General features: G+C 36.1%; 2 protein-coding genes across 5 annotated transcripts; one reads left to right on the top strand and one right to left on the bottom strand.

The window, feature by feature from the left end:
- The first annotated feature begins 577 nt into the window (after nt 1-577).
- LOC110726928 lies at nt 578-9,662 on the top strand. Of its 4 annotated transcripts, XM_021906470.1 has the most exons (11): nt 578-1,469; nt 1,826-1,961; nt 2,034-2,125; nt 2,220-2,313; nt 2,402-2,610; nt 3,710-3,841; nt 3,961-4,083; nt 5,734-5,859; nt 7,889-8,103; nt 8,673-8,826; nt 9,150-9,662. In XM_021906470.1, exons 2-11 carry the CDS (start codon nt 1,871-1,873, stop codon nt 9,366-9,368), a joined length of 1,455 nt encoding a protein of 484 aa, XP_021762162.1. In that variant the 5' UTR covers nt 578-1,469; nt 1,826-1,870; the 3' UTR covers nt 9,369-9,662. The 4 variants fall into 4 exon arrangements, with proteins under 4 accessions (XP_021762162.1, XP_021762161.1, XP_021762163.1 ...); XM_021906469.1 differs by lacking the exon at nt 578-1,469 and having other exon boundaries at nt 1,476-1,961; XM_021906471.1 differs by lacking the exons at nt 578-1,469; nt 5,734-5,859 and having other exon boundaries at nt 1,476-1,961.
- A 239-nt stretch (nt 9,663-9,901) lies between these two features.
- On the bottom strand, nt 9,902-15,848 carry LOC110726927 (polyadenylate-binding protein-interacting protein 7-like). The gene is made up of 6 exons (XM_021906468.1): nt 15,418-15,848; nt 14,159-15,060; nt 12,767-13,217; nt 12,622-12,692; nt 11,136-11,260; nt 9,902-10,633 (listed from the first exon to the last, which is right to left on the bottom strand). The coding sequence occupies exons 2-6, from the start codon at nt 14,954-14,956 to the stop codon at nt 10,330-10,332; spliced, it is 1,749 nt and encodes a 582-aa protein (XP_021762160.1). The 5' UTR covers nt 14,957-15,060; nt 15,418-15,848; the 3' UTR covers nt 9,902-10,329.
- Between the last annotated feature and the right edge of the window lie 2,799 nt (nt 15,849-18,647).

Below are 18,647 nucleotides of genomic sequence, written 5' to 3'. Positions count from 1 at the left end.
CCTGTAACACCAACCCCGACCCTCAAAAACACCTCCCCCACCCCCGAAACCATAAAAAACGCAGTCCCCTCCCTTTCTCTATCCTCCAATTGCCGGAATATGCAAACAAAGGGAATGAGGGGAGGGTTTTTGGTGCGGGGAGAGAGGTAGGAAAAGTGGGGTTGGGGGGTCGAAGAGGGCGGTTTGGGGGTGGAGTTTGCCAGTTGGCCGAGTTGGGGAAGGGTGGCCACCAGCGTTTGGTAGCTGGTGGCCTTTGGGTTTTTTTTTAATTGATTTATTTTTATTTTGGTGAACCAATTAGCACGCAACACGTGTCAATAAATTGTTTTAAAATTTAACCCTTTCTTCTGGTAACCGGTAATTCGGATTGAAGAAAATGTAGGTGAAAATTGGGATAATTGCTAAATAATAAAAAATTGGGATTATTTAAAGTAAATCGGGTAAAGTTGGAATTATTAAACTATATTTTTCTAAGAAAAAAAATACTAGTAGTAAAACTAGTTATGGTTAATCAACTTGATAAAAGGGTTTTTTTTTTTTTTTTTTTTTTTTTTTTTTAAAGAAAAGGGAAATTCTGAATGGTGTTGTTCAAGTTATTATTTTTCTCAATGGTAAACGTCAAAAAATCAAATTATCTTTGGTACTCATGTATTATTAGTATATATTAGCAATAGTATTAATGATATATTTTGGTTAAAATATTTAAATAGGGTTAGTTTTTTTTTTTTTTTTTTAACTTTTTTTCCCCCTTCCTCCATTAAATCCGGCCACCTCTCTTTCTCCTCCTTTTCCGACCACCCTCCCCCTTCTCATTCCCCTCCCTTTTCACTCCATTTTCCGACCAATCCTCTCCCAGTCCTCCCCTTTTTAACCACCCCTTCCCCATGAAACCCCCAACCCGAAACTAGCAACCCCAAACCCCCCGTCGACTGAAACCCGAAACCCACATCCACTAAAATCGACAATCCCCAGACCTCTATCCCTATACCCACAACCCTACGAAGCACCCTGGTACATCTCGACAATTCTCTCTTCTTTGACCACCAGCGAAATCAAAGCGTCGAAAACAAATCGTTCAAGTCGAAAATTCCACTGGCGAAACTGTTGATACTCAATTGATTGCGCATGATAAGGAGGTTTATGATATTGCATAGGGTGGTGCTGGGGTTTTTGCTTCGATTTCGGCTGATGGGTCTGTTAGGGTTTCGGTCGGGAGCAGGTTGGGGCTTGGCGGGCGGGGGTGGTGGGGGAAGAAGTGATGGGTGGTGATTGGGGATTTGTCGAGATCGACGAGGTAAACTGACGAGGTCGAGATCAACGAGGTTGTTGGGGATTTGTCGGCATTGGAGCTGAAATTTCAATGGGGGCTGGTGGTCCGTGCGGCGCCAGCGCCGGAGGGTATGGGCGCGGCCGGCGGTTTGGGAAGGGGGATTGAGGCTGGGCGTGGCTGGTGGCTGGGGGAAAGTGTGGTTGGTGGTTTTTTTTTTTTTTTATATTTTCTTAAAAATAATTTAATTGTTAAAAAAAAAGGAAAATCTGATTTTCAAGCATATATTAGTCATTTGACTTTAGTTAACTATGGTTAGGCTTATAATAATGTAGATTAATCTCATTAATGTCACTATTGAATTAATAACACAAATACGTAGTAGTTGATTACCAAAAATAATTTGATTTTTTGATGAGTGAGAAAAATAAAAACTTTAAGAGCACTGACAATTTTCAAAAAAAAAAAAACCTTGATAAAATGTCAATTGTCCCACTCCCCACTCCGGCCCTGGTCAGTTTAAAAATTTTACGGTGGACTGAAGTTTGAAGTTTGCAGGCATAACTGGGAGTGGATATTTGGTATTGCCGTATTGGTATTGGTATGGCAGGAGACACGTCTGCATCCACATTCACATCCGTGACTGATGCTCCCTTTTCCGGCCTCGTCATTTGCGTCTCTGGTCTTTCTAAAGGTCTTTTTTTTCTCCTCTTTCTTTGTTAATGGCCTCAGATAATGATAATAATCAAGTATGTTGAATTGACAGAAGCAAGGAAGCAAGTTATGGAAGCCACTGAAAGATTAGGCGGTAAATACAGCCCTAATCTGCACCCCAATTGCACGCACTTGCTGGTCCAGATATCCTTTTTTTTTTTTTTTTTCTGTTTTTGTTTTTCTACTTATTTGTTAATGAGAATTCACTACTCTTGCTTCTTCTTGACTCTTTCTTCACAGCCTTGAGGGACACAAATTTGAACATGCGTTGAACCATACTCATCTTTTTGTTGTTACTCTTGGATGGTTTATTGATTCCGTCAACAATCATGGTTATTCCTTCATTTCTCTGCTCTTTTTCTATTTTTATTCACAATTTCAACGTTCTAAACCATATTTTCTTCTACTTGTTTGTTTCAGTCAAGTTAGATGAATTACCCTATACTGTTTGCAGCATCCCCAGGGATAGGGATGCTTGTGTTTCGATAAGCCAGAACCAGAACCAGAACCGAAACCAATTCCGACATAACCAATTGCATTCTGGTTCTGGAGATATCAACAAAGTGTCTCATTTATTTGGCCACTCTATATACATTGACTTGGGTGTTTCTGCTCAACTCCGCTGTAAGGTATCTTTCACCTTTTTTGTTGCTTCTCTGCTCTTACCTTTATCAATATGTAGATAACTTGGCTACTATTGGATTACATTTGACTCACAGTATGACCCTTCAATAAGGGTTTATCATTCAGTTAGCTAGCTCCTTTTCGCCGCCTTCTGTGAGGAGAACACTCCTTGCACTATGAATACATAGCACTAAAGATGCAGTCTTTGCTCACTCCAAGCAATTATCTCTAACCAGCTTTCACCTTCTTAGTGTGATCCTCCTCTAAATGAGTTAGAAAATTAATCTTAAAATGTAAGATAAGTCTAATGGAATTTGGGCAGAGGGCCCCAAACCCCAAAATCCTGAAACAGCTTGCAAAAATATCTAACATGCATGTTGACATTTTCTCCTTCATGAACAGTTCAAATTCAAAATGAAATGCAGTATTACAATAGTCTTCAAAAGACCTAATCGATCCTGATTCCTCAAGTACGAGATGTATTTGCTTGATTTATGACTGAACAAAGAGGTAGTATGCTCTTGGAAAACCATTTTGTGCATGGAACCATGAACCGCAATTGGATGCAATTGGTTTTTGCTAGATCTAATCTTGGCATCACCTTGGTCCTTAGGAGTTGGTCGATGTGATACTTTTCACCATTATGTACTGTTTACAACCCATTTATCTTGAATTATGCTTACATATTCTTTTTTCTGCTTGTATTTCTGACTTATTTTGAAGCCTAAAACCTTCTATACCTTTTCATTTATCAAGTATATCATTACTGGCACAAATCAATTTTGGAAATACTATTTTTCATACCTTAATATCATTTTGGCTCATATCATGGGATGTGACTAAGTTTTACACTGGCTATCACGGGCCTACCATAACCCTCCTCCTTTATCCAGGCTTGGGACTGGCAGCGGGAGTTAATCATTTTTGGTTCATGTAGCCGACCCCACTTATGGGATAAAAGCTTTGATTGATTGATTGATAGATATTTTTCATATCTTAACTTCATTATCCTAGATCCCTACACATGCTTCTTTCATTCTTTTAGGAGAGGGAATTAATGTCTTCAGTGATCAATGTTAATGAACATATGCTGACATATTTTAGGTGGTTGACGTGGCTACTCGAGAAGGTGCCGTGCTTGTTGATCAATGGTTTGTTGGTTGTGGTGCAAGCTATGTTGTTTGTGAGGGGTCATCCATACAAATATATCTTGGACACTGTGATAACATTATTAGCGTATGTGTTGTTGCAGTTTAAATTGTGTATTTTCCGTTTTAAGGCTGTGTGTTACACATTTCTTGAAACCTAGGTATAGACTCATGTGCTAAATTGATTTCATGCAAAATATGTTACAGCCCATGTGGGTTCTGAAGACATCTAAAGAGAGATCTATGCAACGATTTGTTGGATTGTCTGCTGATCTGGCTAGATACGTGGGAGCGATGCTTGAAAACCTGCAACAAGTAACTGCAAGACAGGTAATTTATACCTTATAGCTGATTAATATATTGATGGAATTTTGATATGAACCATTCATTTTTAAGAAGCCATGGGTGCTGTGTTTATATTGTTTGTTACTGCATTGTACGAATTGATGGTGAATCAGGCTGTTAGCATAGTTAGTGAGGGGGCGGGGATTGTGGTGAAATCAGGCTGTACTAGTTCCTATCATATAATTGCTGTGACATGAGTATGTAGTACTCACACCTTATTCTGGACCCAACTGTAAACTTTCATAAATGACTTATTCTTATTTCTGACATTTTGACACACACACATACACACATTGTGTGACACTGGTAGTCGAGTTTAAGTAATATTGGTGGGGAAGAAACAGTAGGGTGAAAAATAAAAGTGCTTCCTTTACCCATTAGGGTATCTGTTTTGACAAGAAATGTGTTGTTTCTTTTAGTCAAGCTTTGCAAATATTTAACCACCTATAGATTACGATCGAATCTTGATAGCTTTCTTTGACTTTTTATGTGATTAATGGTTCGAATGTAGGAATTTAAATGTACTCACTATGATGGACTGTATTCAAGTGGGTAAGTAGGGGCAAATTAAAAGAGAAACAAAACTCTAAATCTAAATACACCTGAATCCAATTTTCAGTTGGTTTGGCACAAGGCAAACCACATTTGAATTCTGAATTGTTTCGACCTTTATAATAGGCACAATGTAAAGCTCACTTTACATGATCACCTATTAGATTGCAGTCACCCAAGTCCCAAACTGCCTTCCAAGAAAAGGATAGTGTCATCAATATGTTGCAAATGTGACACCTGAAATCTCTCTCCTTACCATACCCCCAGCCCCTCTTCAACAATCTCCCAAGAATTTTAATCACCAAAGTGAAGAGAAAAGGTGATAAAAGATCTTCCAAACTGCCTTTCAAGAAAAGGATAGTGTCATCAATATATTGCAAATGTGACACCCGAAATCTATCTCCCTGCCGTACCCCCCCCACCCCTGCCGCCGCCCACAAGCCCCTCTTCAGCAATCTCCCAAGAATATTAATCACCGAAGTGAAGAGAAGGTATTTGTCTAACACTTTATTTCCAGCAGTGGTGAATGGGGCTCAGAAATGAGACAGTAAGAACTCGCCTGAACGAGTCTCCATACTCTCCAATGCTTTTGTGATGATTTTGTATGCATTGACCAGAAATCCATTATTATGACTGAGCAATCCTTCTTAGGAATTGTAACAGTAATATATGCATTCATGCTCTTCCCAATCCCAGTTTATAAAACACAGCCAAAAAAGCCAGCAATTATCTTTGATCACATCCCAACTTGTATGGGGAAAAGCTATTAGATACTGTCTTTCATAATTGCATAATCATAAATAATGCTGAAGATGATCTTATGGATTTAATTTTATTTTTTGAAAAAAAAAACCCTACAATTGGAGCACGGAAAGCAAAGATATGCTTTATTAAAAATTATCACAAAAAATATCCATCAAGCTCGCAGACCCAGGTTGGTCCCTGTGAGTGTCTTTTTCGTGTTCCAAACAGAAAATGGCAATGTGAATCTCTGTGATGGAACTTTTTCATGTTATAAACGGCAGTATCCACATCTGTGCTACTTGGCTCATTTGACATATTGTTATTCTGAATTTTATATAGGAAGCTTGTAAGGAAAAGTGCAATGAGCACACTCCTATATGTGATAGACTAAGCCAAGAAGAAAGGATGCAGGCTGCGAACCTTGCAAAATGCAGTATTAGAAATCGGCGCGCCCGACGTCTGCAGGTGTGTAGAGTCTCAAACCTATTGTATTTATGGTGTTTATCACAATTCCTATTTTGGGCTAATTAGTGTGCATTTGTGGATATTTGACTTAGATTGAGGACAGGGGAGGGGGGGGGGTTGGTGTTTGGCTTATAGTTCTTATTCAAGGGGAGTTTGAGTCAGGTGATGCAGCAAAGGAGCTCGAAACATTAAATTTTTTGGTTCTCATAATTAAAATGTCTGATAGAAAGAGTGGGAGTAAATACATTTGTTTCTATTTTTTTGAATGTTTAAGTCAAATCGTGTTTAAGGCGTTTTTAAAACGAAGAGGAGTTTGGTTTAGCCCTACAAAAATAGTATAGTATGAGGAATATAGACATAAAAAAATCTTGTTGAAAACAATTCTACTTTCAAACTCTTTCTCATTCATCTAGTCTTATTCTCTCTTTATTTTACATATATTGACCTAATTTCCCTATTACTTCGAGGTTGCTAAGTTTCTATTTAAGGTCTTTTAGTATCCCGAGGGTCCCGGTACATATGGGAGCTGTATAGGTCCTATAGGATTTATAATCGGTTCTGAGTAGCAATAGTTGAGTATTTTTCCGTTGATGGCTTTCCCCCAACAAAATCTATTGAAAGTTGTGAGTAAGGTTTGGTTAGGTCCAGAGGCATCCAGCCACAGCCACCTCTAATTTGTTTAAACGTATGACAATCCATCTTTGAATCCAAATTTGGTTCAATAAGGCTCCAAGGCCTCCAACCCACAAAATTGAAATTCCTTTGCATCAAGCAAAATCTTAGATGGTCAGTTTATCAAATTTTGTAAAGACTTATAAGAGGGGTGCTGGTCTTTTGTATCCGCTTCTCTTGTTATTTCCAAATTTCTACAATTCACGATTCTTTTTTTTTTTTTTTTTTCTTTTTATATCAATAATTCTTTAAGTTTTCATTTTTGGATGCCTCCCAAGTTAGGAGTATACCATGATGGTAAGTTTTTTGTGTCCAATTTTATGACTTATCTCAGGCTAATGATATCGTAGTGTAGAATCTGTAGATACATGATTCGTTAAAAATGTTTCAATAATGCCTTTATAATTTTAGAAAGACGAATAGCTTTTGTGGCTCATATGCCTTCCTTTTGCATCTCATCACACTCATGGCTTTTTATCTCTGGAGAAAGTGTTTTGCTTCGCATCAGGGTTCATGGGCTTATAGTTCGCCCCTTTATTATATTATAGCTACTGCGGATGTGCTTTTTGGGGGTTATTGCAAACAAGAAGTTGTGGTTTGGATTTTGTGGCGTGTGGTGCATTTTTAGGAAAGGCTTCATGTATCGTCTCACTTCTAAGGAGCCATTTTTTTCTTTTCAAGACCCATATTACCATGCAATCTGCTTTGGGATAGAGTAACTGAAGGGGGCTTTTAAGAGATACTCAATCTTGATTTTCAAAGGAATTGGGACTATGTATGCAGCTCTTCTTATTGATTATACTCTGTCCTCTTGGTTGGTATACCCAATTTTTCTTTTTTTCTTTGATTATTTTTCTTCAGAGTTACTTGTAATTAGCATGATACATCTCTCAAAGTGATATGTTTGGCCTCTTAAGGTAGTTTTTGGTTGTGAAAACAAAATACCAGTATTCATTCTCTTCGGCTTATGCCTTGTTCATTTCCATTCTAAAACATTTTTAACAGGAAGGTGGTGAATGGCAAGGAAAAGTATTATGAAGGGTGGATTTTGTGTAAACAATAATAAAAGTGGTTTCTTGAAAAAGCTCTATTCAAAAGGTGGGCCTTAACATGAAATTCCTATTTGCGCGTCTTTTTTACTCTCTACTTTTTCAAGGCCATGATTTGGAGATCTGTTTGACATTCAAAACTTCGTGTATATGAAGAGAACAATGTTAGGTTTTTTAGCAGTATTTTTGGTAACAATGTGTTTTTTTTTTTTTTAGTCTTCCACAAACATGGATTTAGTTATCAAGTTACAGGAATACAGGGTATTATTTTTTGAGGTGACCTGAAAAGGCTTTGTTTTTGGTTGCAGTCGTGTCAAGTACCCTTGCGTCCAATCAACCCCAGCAGCCTTCTAGACTCAATCTGCTGGTCTATCTCTGAGCCAACTTCTAGGGCTTCTGTATATGCAGACTCTCTTACATCCAAAAATGACTTTGAGATGCAAAAATATGGGCTTTCTGTTGGAGGGGATCATGTTGAATCTGAAGCTTCATTCTCAAATTTATTACGACCACTTACCGAAAGGTTATTTAAACTAGCCCTTTCGATTTTATTTTGGATGATATCAGTCAACTTCCCCAAATCATTTTGGGACTAAGGCTTTGTTGTTGTTGTGCCACTCCATACCAGCATTTCCCAAACTGCATGAATTATTTTCCAGTGATACTCTAGTTGCTTTGTTAGTTAGCTTATATTGGACTAAAATCAAATGTCTAATCGGGTCCCTACTTGTGTGTTGCGAGTAGGTCCTCTCTCTCTCTCTCTCTCTCACACACACACACACACACACACACACACGCTCGTGCAAGCACTCACACGCAACACACATTTACTGTCACAAAGAGGTCAAGAAATTTTCTAATTTTGATTGTAGCAAAATGATGTTAAAGTTGTGCTGCAATAGTTACTGGTATACTGGAAATGTATGTTAGCAAGATGATGCAAGTTATAGTAGCTATTACTGAAAATCATAATGTAACATATTATGTTTTCATATGTAATTTTGATATAGAAATGTTCTTTAGTTAGAGTATTACTGGCCAAGGTTGCTTTTCATCTACTTTTAACAGCTTTTGTCATATGCTCTTTTGCAGTGAGGAAAATGAGTTAGTGTTTAAAAATCACTTCCTCACTATACTGTATCCAGTTGATAGGTTTGCTGAGTTGGGCCCTTCCTCAAGAACATATTTTAGTGATACAGGATTTACTTGTCTGCAGTTGCTGGAATTTATATATGCCTTCTACCAGGCAAGTATTGCTGCGTCTTTTTCGTCATTAGATTCTAGTCGTGATAGGAATATAGCAGCTCCACAATAAATCATACCTAGAAGCTTGATCATGTGTTCATTTACCATATGGTGGTGTTCAACTCTTTTTTTCTTTTTATGCTTGTTTCCTAAGTAATCCTCATCTTTTATTATGCTTTGGCCCTTCAATATCATTTATTGCATAGTTTTTACAGCTACCTTAAATACTCCATACGTACAAATTTTTAGGTGGCGGTGGTTGAATATCAGCCTTATCCTTGTATATTACCTTTTTTGAATGGGGACTTGTGACATTTTCTGTAGGAAAATATGTCCGATCGTGAAACAGAGGTTGCAATTCACACTGACTCAAGGCATGCTGACCATCTCCGATCAATTTATAGTAATGAGAGAACAGCAGACCTTGGTTGCATGATGTACAAGCGCATTGAATTTCTAGGAAGCCGGAAAAGTTTTGAAATGTTGAAGCGTGTAAGTGGGGATAACAACAGCAATGTCTATGAGCTTCTAATAAGAGAATAGGACATATATGTGTATTATAGTGCATGTTGGGACGGAGTAGTTTGAAGGAACTTGAAAGTGATTGTATTCATTTCCAATACCCCCATCCCCCAAAAGAAGGGTAAAAAATAGAACTGAACTACACAATTGTATGAACAAAAATAAGCAAAGGCTAGCAAGTTCATACTTTTGATGTACAGTACATGTACATTTATACAGTTGGTTCAACAAATTGGCAATGAGCAGGCATAATAAGCTCTGATCCAGAAAGTTAATTTGATTACAAGCATGACAGTTTATCCTGCCGCCTATTAATTTATAACGACCTTGGTTTCAGAGAGAATCTCTATAATTATGATCATGACTCTTAGTAAGGGTAATATGGCTATACATGTATGATGTTATCTCCATAGTGATCTATTGAACTGTAAGTGAGGCCGATGTATGGTTGTGTTCATGCTGTTGATGCATTTGGAGATTATGTTTGAATTAGCACATCGCAATGGGCATAAAATTTGCATGCTACATTTAAGTAAAACTACGCGAAACAAGGATTGAGCATATACTATAACAATTTCAACTAATTTGAATGAGTTCTATTTGATACATGTGAGAGACCTACTGGGAGAGGGGTTCAGAGCACTTCTTTTTGGCAGGCGGTTCCCGCAGGGGGGGGGGGGAGGGGTTGTTACAATATATTGGGCAACAGATAATACTGTCCATATCATCCAAAATATGTTGCTGCCACTAACCAAAATGATACATGCCTGCCGCCATTTTCTCCTCTCTTTACCTATCCACATTTTCATATCTTATGTTTTTGCCCCCCCTCCTTTTTTTTCCTTTGTTTTCTCCTGAATATGCACTAAATCTTTTTCTTCCCATGTACAGATGCACAAAAATGATGACTTAAAAGAGTGACAGATGACTTCTTGTGTGTCAACAACAAAAATCCTAATCATACACAAATTTTTACCCTAATTCAGTATAGCACAACACGAAGCATCCCTTGCTGCGGTTCACTGAACTCTAGACCCTCATCTTCAAGCAGGTAGCGCTGGACAGCAATAGGAAGTCTGGCAGGAGTACGACTTCCTCTGGTATGGTGTCCAGTTCCAACACATATATAAACATGTAACCGCTGCTCAGCCAGCCTTGCTGCATTCCTCAACACACTCAACTCCTGCTTCAGCACGTGAATAGCTTCACTCACATGGAGTCCATGCAGATCTATTACCTTTCCCTGGCATCTGCCACCACCCTGCTGATCTGGGCTAATCGGGTTTCTGCAGAATACCTTACTGAGGTCAGAAAACATAGGAAGATCAAACAAAAGCATAAAAGTGAAATGACCATGATACAAAAAATCAAAAAGCACATCGATTCCCCTGCCCAAAGAAACAAAAGGCTGAAAAAGAATCATAAATAGATACTGGTGACTCTCAGGCTCACAGCACAAAATTAGAACTGCAGCACTGTTGCATATCTCATATAAAAAAATTTGAAAGAAAAAAACTGGGAAGGTATCTGTATCTCCCCAGCCAGTTGGGCATTTGTTAATGACTAAGTTAAAGACCAATTTGCCAATTGATCATTCTGCATTAGAAGTGAAACAATATTAAGACAAGATACTCTTCATATAAACTTTCTTTAAATAGCTATGTCATAGCCTTGTCACCGCTCCAATTTTAACCAATCACCAAGCACTTCCACAAAAAACCTCATGCTAGATTAGCAGAGAAATCAATCCATTCAACAGCCAGTCGAAAAGAATTCATCACAACAAACCTCTGACGATATATAGATTCCTGTGCTTTGCTGTGAGCTGCTTTCATTTTCATATTGTGTAGCTGCCCGTTGACACTCAATTCCTTGGCTAATGCTTTGTTTCCCATTAGGTAAGCCTGACGAGCCTGAATAGACACGTTAGATAGACACACAAACCTTGATCAATAAAGATAGTGTATCATGACAATAATCAAGAAAAGAGTTAAAAGAAGTAACATTAGTGAAAACAGTGAGCAAAATTCTAGTGTTATTAGGTTTCAGCTAACACAAGGCCCTTAAACAACCTGCCCCACCCCGACAGTCCTATTCCTCACCCACTTCAGAAATGTTAAAAACGTGTTATTAGGTTTCAGCTAACAAAATAAGCAAGAGGAATGTTAAAAACAAATGATTTATCAACTTGAAAATAAGGTAGAGGCAGTAACCTTTTTTTATATACATATTTTGTTGTAGATTGAATCCTCTAATAATGACAGACGATAAAGCTTTCTAAAACTAGCCTATAAGCTCTAACAAATCCTAGACTGATAATTTGAAAACAAAGTGGCCACCTAGTTTTAGCTTACTCCTGCGCTGTTGATCCGACAACTAATCAATAATTTAGCCAAATGTTTCCATTCCCAACAACTGCCAGCCTCCCATAGGCCCATAATGACATTGAGATTCACACAAAGACTGCCCAAAGTTAGCACGGACATCTACAAAGTCCCAACAAAATAAAATAAAATATATGCATGCATCTATACTCAAGGATGCAGTTCTTAGACAAGACCGCATAGGAAGCATGTGGCAGAAATGTGCACAGCACAAGAACATTAATTTTATTTACAAGTCGCACCATATGGACAATTATCACTCCACATCCAACCGCATATGCCGATAATCATTGCATTACATAATTTAACACCAAACACATATTGCATTTACCTCACGACATCTCATTACACAATTAAAGGCTGATAAATTCTACTTCCTCCGTCCCAAATTAGTTGACACGTTTCTTTATCACATTTGCCAATGCATCAATCGAAATTATCATTAATTATACTATTGTAAAGTACTAAAAATTAAATTTTAATTAAATACACATTGAAATGGATCTAACAAAATCCCACATGATTATATTTATTCATATCTATGATTAGCAAATGGTAGTCAAAGTAAAGTTTATGAATAAGGTTAAAAGTTAAAACGTGCCAACTTATTTGGAACGGAGGAAGTATTATTTTCACTCTGTAGCAGTTGCCACATTAAGCACAAACTCCATACTCAAGAGACGCTAACCTAAGGGCAGGTAGAAAAATCAAATTCACATAACTTTACCCATACATATATACAATTGCTAAATTTCCAGCCAAACACGAGATAGATTGTCAAAGATTCTCGATATGCCAAAGTTCAGATATGAGAGATTTGGAGCACTAAATAAGGTCTCCAAGAATCAAGAGGGCAATGGCAAAGAAAAACTGCCTACTCATAAGCTTACCTGTTCAAAATACACGTTTCGTATACGTGCATGATCACGAGCTTCTTCACGGACTTCAGTATATAAATTGCCTGTAACATTGATCAGTGTTAATATTAGAAATTTACTTTGGACCCAAAAGGAATAAAAGAGTAGAAGGAAATACCAACTGCTTCTCCAGTCTCAAGCCAAACAGGAGCAGCTCGAGCAGAGCTACGGCCCTGCATCCTATCACTATAGGCACTTCTTCCAGCACCAGTATGATAAGAGCCTGAAAGAGCATGGGAGTTTCTACTTGAACCAACAGCAATATCAGCTGAACCACTTCTGTCGTACTTCCACAAGCAAGGATCCTGGGGTGATAACTTACGAACAGCTGAAGCAAAATCAGTGGCGCCTTTAGCACTTAAGGAAGAATTGGATCTAAACAAAAGCAGATTGTCCTTTTCAGAGGATCCATAAGAATTAACATTTTGCTGGAGTTCATCTCCAGTGTATTTCTGCAGATTGGTCTTATTGTCTGGAACAGGAAGTGCAGGAAAATCCATTGATGTCAGATTTGGAGCTGATAAGGTCTTCAAATTCATATTTTGATTAAAAGCTCCATCAACTTGAAGCTACAATGATAGGTAAAAAGTGCATCATAAATGTAGGAAAATATCACTAGATATCAAGCAATAGGATGGCACAAAACATAATGGAATAGAAAGCAACTACTAAACCAAAATGTTTACAGCTGAATAAAAGTAGTACAGCAGATTCCTTGTGGTGAGTGGTGTGATTCACACATAATCATAATGAAAACATGCTCTATTCCAATCGGGCCAAAGCTTATTTATTCTTGCGTATGCTTATTCTTTGTTCTGCTTCATTCTTACTGAAATTTGCAATATTGTCATTGCATTTTGGATGTAATATTCCAAGGCAAATTGCAAACAGGAATTTTGTTATCAAGTGTCATCAGAAAAATGAACATTGGTCAAACAATACTCAAAAAGAAAACAATGTAGCAATCACGCATATTAATACCACTTTCACCACTAAACATAGTAAAAGTATGAGCCAAATCTAACCAAACTATTAAGTTATAACCAGTAAAAGGGCCAACAGTTTTGGTACCTCAAAACAGGCAAATCTAAAATTCATTTTGGATCTGATAAAAAAAAGGTCTGATATGACTGTTGTACATCACATTTTTGTAACTAAAAAAAGAGCCAACGATTTTGATACATCGAAACAGGCAGATATAGAAATTATTTCTAGATCTGACTTTAACCATTAAAAGGCCATCAGTAATTTAGATAGGACATAGCTGTTGAAATGAAATTCAGATTTCACACAAGATCACTGAATTAAGGGCACAGAATCCCAATATGATTCACAACATAATTTCCAATTCCCACTTCATTTGACTTATCACAAATATGTAATAACAGACACATCCAAGTAAGCAAGGCCAAAACGACCCCCAATTATTGTATTTGGTAATGCTTGATAAAACAACTGAGTACCAATAAATAAAGGAATTGTTTACTTTGAGGTGAAGAATCAAGCATACCTCAAGTTGAGTTAGCATCTCAACTGTCAAATTCAGGTCACAGCCATTGGCAAAATATACCTCGGCCAGGCTTTCAGCAGCAAAACCTGGAAACTGTGACACGAGGAACTCAACAGGATTCATGTCATTGTTCTCTAGCATGGAAGTTTCAGTAGCTATATCATTAGGATTGGTGCGTCTTGTAGTTTCATCAAAAGAGTTCCCATCTCTGGCATTCCCAAAGTGATGGTCAGCGCTGAGAAGTTGCATTTCCCAAGGCTTACTGGTTCTCTGTAGATAACTAGTTGACGATGGATCATCTCCATATGCAGAAATAGGATACCCCATCTTATCACTAAGTGCAGCACCGTTTGTATGATGAGCAGTAAACTCGAGAGTTTCATTCATCTTGTAGGGACTACCCAAGGAGCCAGAAAACCTAATTGCATCAGTTGCGCTGCCACCAGCATGCAATGACAAGGCAGCAAGTGAAAGGCTGCCAAGTCCATGGTGGTCGTCCTCTCCAAGGACATTAAAGTCTGGAGTGATGTCATCAGGCAGCTGCTGCTGCCAGTACTGGCGGGCCTCTTCATCAGAATTAGTTGAAATAGAGGACTCTGATCGATCGAGGACCTGTTTACCAGAGGATCCAGAAGCAGGGAATTTGGCAGCTACGTCGATGTTGCTAGTAGTACCAGAGGAAGGCGTTCGAAGGGAAAAGGGAACAAATTCGGCAGCATTTGGATTAAGAGAGGTAGCCTTGGCCGGCGAAGTGAGGCTGGTTTGAGTGGTTGGAGAAACTTGTTTGGAAAAGCTCATTCTTTACGAATATGAAGTAAAAAAAAAAGACTTGCAAGTAGCGTAATTCCGAAAAGAAAAAAAGAAAATCAAGGGGGGAGCCTTTGTCAGAGACTACCCAAAACCTGTGCGAGGAACATGATCAATATCAATGGTTGACATTCAAAAGCATCAACAAAACTTTTAGAATTAGAAAGATTTACTCCATAATAGGAAAAAAAGACATGTTTGCAGAAGTGAATAAAAATCGCAAAACCCTAGAGAATTACGATATTGAATCGATGAAAAAGCTATTTACATGAATCAAAATAAGCAAGTTGAATGGATGAAATCGAAAAAGGAGATCTGAAGAAATTTGACAGCAAAAATCGATGAAATCACATCACACATGCTAATTAAAAAATTGAAAATAAAGTGATGCTGCAAGTAGTAGTTTATTGCAAAATTTAAAAAGAAAGAAGGCGATGAAATCGGAGAATTACCTTTACGAAAGTCGATGATGAAAGATAAGAGATGAAAGGGATCCATTCCAATTCCAAATCCAAATACAACAATCTTATCTCAAATTATACCAAGGAATTACAACAATCTTCAAATACCACAATTTTTTCAAGTTCAAGGCATCAAGAAAGGCTCTAAGCTGAGCCTGCAAACCCTTGGTTGCCACTCGATTTTATCACAACTCTCTCTCTTGTTTTACGACTACCACTACTCATTTTTTTTTTTTTTTTTTTTTTTTTTTAAGGGACACTACTCACTCTTTTTTCTTTCTTCTCTCTCTTCCCTTTTTTTTTCTACTCCTCCGTAATCTTCAGTTTTCATCGTTGGTACGCCAACACTTCATCGTTATCTTTTTTATTTTTTTATTATTATTAATACTTGTACTTAATTAATCAGCTTAGCACACAACATTGTCATTTCACAGCTGGACGGACAGGAGAGAGAGATAGCTTTCCTATCACTCGCTCCTCTTTTATGTGTAAACTCTACTCTCCGCATCCCTCTTCGTCTAATTTTGTATAAATGTGTAATTTGACGTTTATTATTTACTTCCTCTGTTTTTTACGGCTATATCTCTAATTATCAACATTATAAATTATAAATAGTAGATATTAATAAAATAAACATTGCGACGATTCAAACAAGATCTTACGTGACTATATTTTATCGTATTCATAAATCACAAAAGCGAGTCAAAGTGTAGTGTGTGAATAGTGTAAAAATCAAACGATGTCAACTAAAAAAACGGAAGAAATTTATGATTAAGTATTACAGTAATGACATAAATAAATATATAATAAACTTTATACGTTATCAAAATCTATAGTCAAAGTTAGTTTATAAATAGTGAACAAAAATATCTACAAGTATCAATAAATCAAAATTATATTAGTGATAAAAATATTTTATTCACTAAGACAATTCCAACAAGTACCTACAAGACTATTTTTTTTTTCTTTTTTGATAAGTTACTAACATTAGTCAAAGCCTCAAAACGGTTACTGATGTTATAGGAATAGAACTTTATTAGATCCAATACGATACTTTATATGGAGTATGTAATCCCATTGAATTCTCTCTTTTGTTTTTTTTTTTTTTCTCGAGTCAAGTCCCACCTAAAACAATGATGTTTTGATAAATTTTGTTATTCATATTGTAAACATCTATTAACTATTACTAAAACAAAACATTGTTGACGTCATCATTGTCCACTTGTCTCTCTCATAATAAATTTTTTCCCGCCTAAATGCAAGGATGATGTCATCTTTTTTTTGTTCTTTTTGGAGCTACTATATTTAACAATTTTGAAATTGAATATTGGGAGTTTCTACGTTACAACAACAGCCTATCAATTTATCCTAAAAAAAATGAAACAATTATTAATAGCACATTAATAAATGGACTCCTACATTAAAATATGTATTAGGCGACGTTGAACAGGTATTATATCATAATTTTGATGAAAATCTAAAATTTTAAATCAAATATCATATCATATCATATCATATCATATCATATCATATCACTAATAAATAAAGTCGGTCTCGCAATCAGGCCATGAAACAGCGACACTTGACGTTCCAGTTTTTCGCCAAGTGTCGCGCCATGTAGGAGACAAATATGTATTATTGTGACACATATGATGCTGGAAGCGATTCTTGGATAGATTTTTGTAAGATAAAATTGTTGTATAGAGTTTTATTATCACTATACTTCTAATATTTCATATATATACAAAATTAATCATAAAATTTTAATAAATATCGTATAACTCGGTTTTATTTCCATCATAAAATTCGTTTCAAAACGTTCTTTAAAATAAGATACATTTATTATATATTTGATTTTGTTAAAAAAATAATAGAGAATCAATAAAAAATAAGTTTTAATTCGTAAAAATAATTTTGGTTTGGTAAAAAGACTTTCGGTTCAATAAAAATAATTTAAGTTGAATAACAATAATTTCAAGTCAATAATAACATAGATATCTAGTTACAAACAACTCTATAAAAAGTACACTATTATATGATATCGTATGTCTAAATATCTTGCATTATCAAAATGGATTATATGTCCATATTTAACATTCAAACCAAAAGTTTATCCTAAAATTTTATCAACAAACTTGGCATCGCCGAGACATTGACACTTGGCATTCCAGTTTTTTGCCAAGTATTGAGCCACACACGTAGGCGACAAATAAATAGGATTGTGACACATATGAGGATAAGTAAGCGAATTTCGGATAGAATTTTTCAAGATAAAAATATTGTATAGAGTTTTATTATCAATATACTTCTAATATTTCATATATACAAAATTAGTCGTAACTTTTAATAAATATCTTATATCGGTTCTATTTCCATCATAAAAATCGTTTCTAAAAGTTCTTTAAAATAAGATTCATTTTTAATATAATTAATTTACTTAAGAAAATAATAGCGAATTAGTTAAAAAAATAATTGAAGTTCAATAAAAATAATTTCAAGTCAATAATAACATAGATATTCACAAACAAAACTATAAAAAATACACTTTTATTTAATTAAATAAGCGATATGACATCGTACGTCTAAATTTCCTACATTATCAAAAGGGATTGTAGGACCGTATTTAACATTCAAGCGAAAAAGTTTATACTGAAATTTTATCAACAATCTAGGCATCGCCCACGCACAAAACTAGTCACTAATAAATAAAGCCGGTCTCGCAGCCAGGCCACAAGATAGCGACACTTGGCATTTTAGTTTTTCCCCAAGTGTCGCGTCACGTAGTAGATAAATATGTATTATTGCGACACATATGATGCTAAGTAAGCGATTTTTGGATAGATTTTTTAAGATAATTGTAATCCCACGTATTTTTAAATATTTTAAAAATGAAATATTATTTTATTTATAATATTTATTAGTATTTTTCCAGAATTTAATTTTTAAATTATTAATTTGGGTCAAAAATTATTCTAGGCTAAATTATTTTATGAACCTATATCCTACAATCCATTATTATAAAAACAAAGTCTAACAACCCATTTGTTTATTTAATTGGCCCATTACTTTCATGAGGTCCAATTCTACCCTACAATTCTCTCCTATAAAGACCCCATGAATCCCCAAATTTTCCCCACACAAAAAGGTTAGTCTCATTTTCTTCCTCCTTTATTTCTTATTATTTTCATAAAGCTTATGTAATTGATTTTTGGGTTTTGGTT

This window comes from Chenopodium quinoa, unplaced genomic scaffold, assembly GCF_001683475.1.
Source record: "Chenopodium quinoa cultivar QQ74 unplaced genomic scaffold, ASM168347v1, whole genome shotgun sequence".
NCBI lineage: Eukaryota > Viridiplantae > Streptophyta > Magnoliopsida > Caryophyllales > Amaranthaceae > Chenopodium > Chenopodium quinoa.
The sequence above is the reverse complement of the archived record's forward strand: the minus strand, read 5'-3'. Positions and strand labels throughout refer to the sequence as shown.